The following is a 2,467-nucleotide window of genomic DNA, read 5'->3' on the forward strand; positions in this document are numbered from 1 at the left end:
TGTACTACACCAACGACATTAAAGTCATGTTAGACATTGTGCTTCGAAACATCACTGATAAACCTCCAGGAGATAAAGTAAGGGCTTTCACATTTGAAGTTATCATCATCATCATCATTATTTAGTGTCTGCTTTCCATGCTTGCATGGGTTTGACTGAAACTGGTAAACTGTAGGGCTACACTAAGTTGCAATCTGATTTGGAATGCAGTAGAAATGCATGAACGATTGTGGTGGTGCCATGAAGTAAACATGCTTTAGATACACTTGTTTATTCATACAAATGTAACTGAGATGAAGTATGTCATAAATAACAGTGACACACGAAATATACACTGCTGGAAGTTGTTGTTGACAAAAAACGGCAGTAATTTTATTCAGCTGAATACATGTTATTGATTGGTTGAAATTATCGAAATACAACAACTTTAACATGAAATCACTTTGAAAATATAAACTTTTCTCAACAACACTGAGAGTGAAAGATGTTTTCAGTGTCTGAAGTTTGAAAGTGTTTAGTTACAAAAAATTAATTTCTCGATCTGCCATTCAAAGGGTAAAGATCCAAAGGATGATTATGGAAGTGAATTGGGATGAAATGGAGGAAGAAGCGAGAGTATAAAGAGGAAAACAATGACTGGAGGTAACTGAATTGAAGAGAAAGGAGAAATAGGAGCGACATTAATGGCAGGGTGTAATGAGTAACAGTTATGGCAAAAGATGTGAGAGAGAAATGATGAATGTCAATAACAAGTGACCTGGAAGAGAGGAGTTGAGGCTAAAAGAATAAACAAGAATAATGTTTACTGGTTAGAAAGAGTATGATAGATGGATAATCATATGGTAACGGTAAGAGAATGACAAGAGTGACCTGAGGGAGAGGAGGATAAATAGAAATGCATATTTGGTGCAATCACAGCTCCTCACATTGTGATAAAGAGAAGAGAAAGGTAGAGTGGTATGGATGGTTGAGATGGGAGTGGGGGTTGAGATTGACTATGGACAGATTTAAAGTTTTCTTTCATAACATAGGTCTTGATGCAGTAAATTGGAAAGAGATGAGAGAGTATCAAATAGCAAGGGAAGCAGCAGATGGAGACTTAGGAGGCATCAAATTAGTAAAATGCTAAAAAAAAAAATGGCACTCCATCAGTTACTACAATGAGGGTTCCAGTTAATCCAATCAACAGAAAAGCCTGCTTGTGAAGTTAATGTGTAAGTGGCTGAGCACTCTACACGTACCCTTAATACCTTAACGCTTTCATTACTGTATTTATTTTGAGATGCTCTGTGTTTCTTTCAATTACTTTAAATATAGCAAAAAATTTAGTAAAATAACTTAGTTATCATTCAGCTAATGTTAGGAATATAAATTGTGACTAAGGTTTGATGGAAGATTTTAATTCAAAACTTATGAAAACAAGACATTTATACTAAAGAGCCAGAGCCAGTTTCAGCTGGGTTGGTAATGAAAGGGTTAACATAGTTCTCAGGGAGATTCAGCGTAACATAGAATGTGACCAGGCTGACCCTTTTGAATTACAGGTACAATTCATTTTTGCCAGGTGAGTTGGCTGGAACAACATGAAATAAAGTATCTTGCTCTCGGATACAACACGCCACTAGGAATCAAACTCATAACCTTACAGTCATTAGCCAAACACCCTAACCACTAAGTCACACACCTTCACTTTAAAATACTCAAATGTAAGACTATAAGCTTTCCTCTTCAAATATATAGTTTTGTGTCAGTGTAGACACTATACTCTTCTTCTACAAATATATGGTCTTTTCTAAATGAAAAAAAAAATATTTACTACTGTTAATGCTTCTTTCTATTTATTTATTTTTCCTGCTAGGAACGAACAGAGAATCTGCTTCTATTGCAGCAGGTAATAAATCACTCATTTTACACAGAAGAACAGTACCGAATCATAGATTTCAAAGATGCCTTCCACAACATCTGCAGTGAAGATGAATGCATCAAGAGTCAACATGAGAAAGATATAATCAACTCCATTCAAAGTGAACATACTGACTGGTTCAATCCTTGAGCTACTTACCTATTCTATTACTAATTGTTAACAGAAACTCTCTCTCTCCCTCCCCCCACTCTCTCTCTCTGGTTATCTATCTAATTTTCTGTCTCTCATATATCTACATATATAACTATCTGTACCCATCTTTTTCTCTCTCATGTATGTATACATTACATACATACATACATATATATATATATATATATATATATATATATATATATATAATATATATATATACATATATATATATTACTGTCTGTTAATCTATTTGCCTATCCTAACTATCAATCTCTCCCTCTCTTTCTCTATCCTCACCTCTCTCTCTATATGTATATATATTTATATATATATATATATATATATAATATATATATATATATATATATATATGCAAATATATATCTTGTTTGTTTTTTTCAATTTGTT

At 33.5% G+C, this 2,467-nt stretch overlaps 1 protein-coding gene across 3 annotated transcripts in view; it reads left to right on the forward strand.

Annotated features, from left to right (window-relative positions):
• Positions 1 to 2,125, forward strand: part of LOC115221467 (NCK-interacting protein with SH3 domain) — a 170,815-nt gene extending 168,690 nt beyond the window's left edge. For all 3 annotated transcript variants that reach the window (XM_029791652.2, XM_036510813.1, XM_036510814.1), the window contains 2 exons: positions 1 to 77; positions 1,859 to 2,125. The exon at positions 1 to 77 is cut by the window's left edge and continues 96 nt beyond it. In XM_029791652.2, the coding sequence (XP_029647512.1) occupies positions 1 to 77; positions 1,859 to 2,053 (272 nt within the window). In that variant the 3' untranslated portion in view covers positions 2,054 to 2,125. The remainder of the gene's footprint in view (positions 78 to 1,858) is intronic.
• Positions 2,126 to 2,467: the final 342 nt, after the last annotated feature.

The sequence above is a fragment of the Octopus sinensis genome, linkage group LG18, assembly GCF_006345805.1.
Source record: "Octopus sinensis linkage group LG18, ASM634580v1, whole genome shotgun sequence".
Classification (NCBI taxonomy): Eukaryota; Metazoa; Mollusca; class Cephalopoda; order Octopoda; family Octopodidae; genus Octopus; species Octopus sinensis.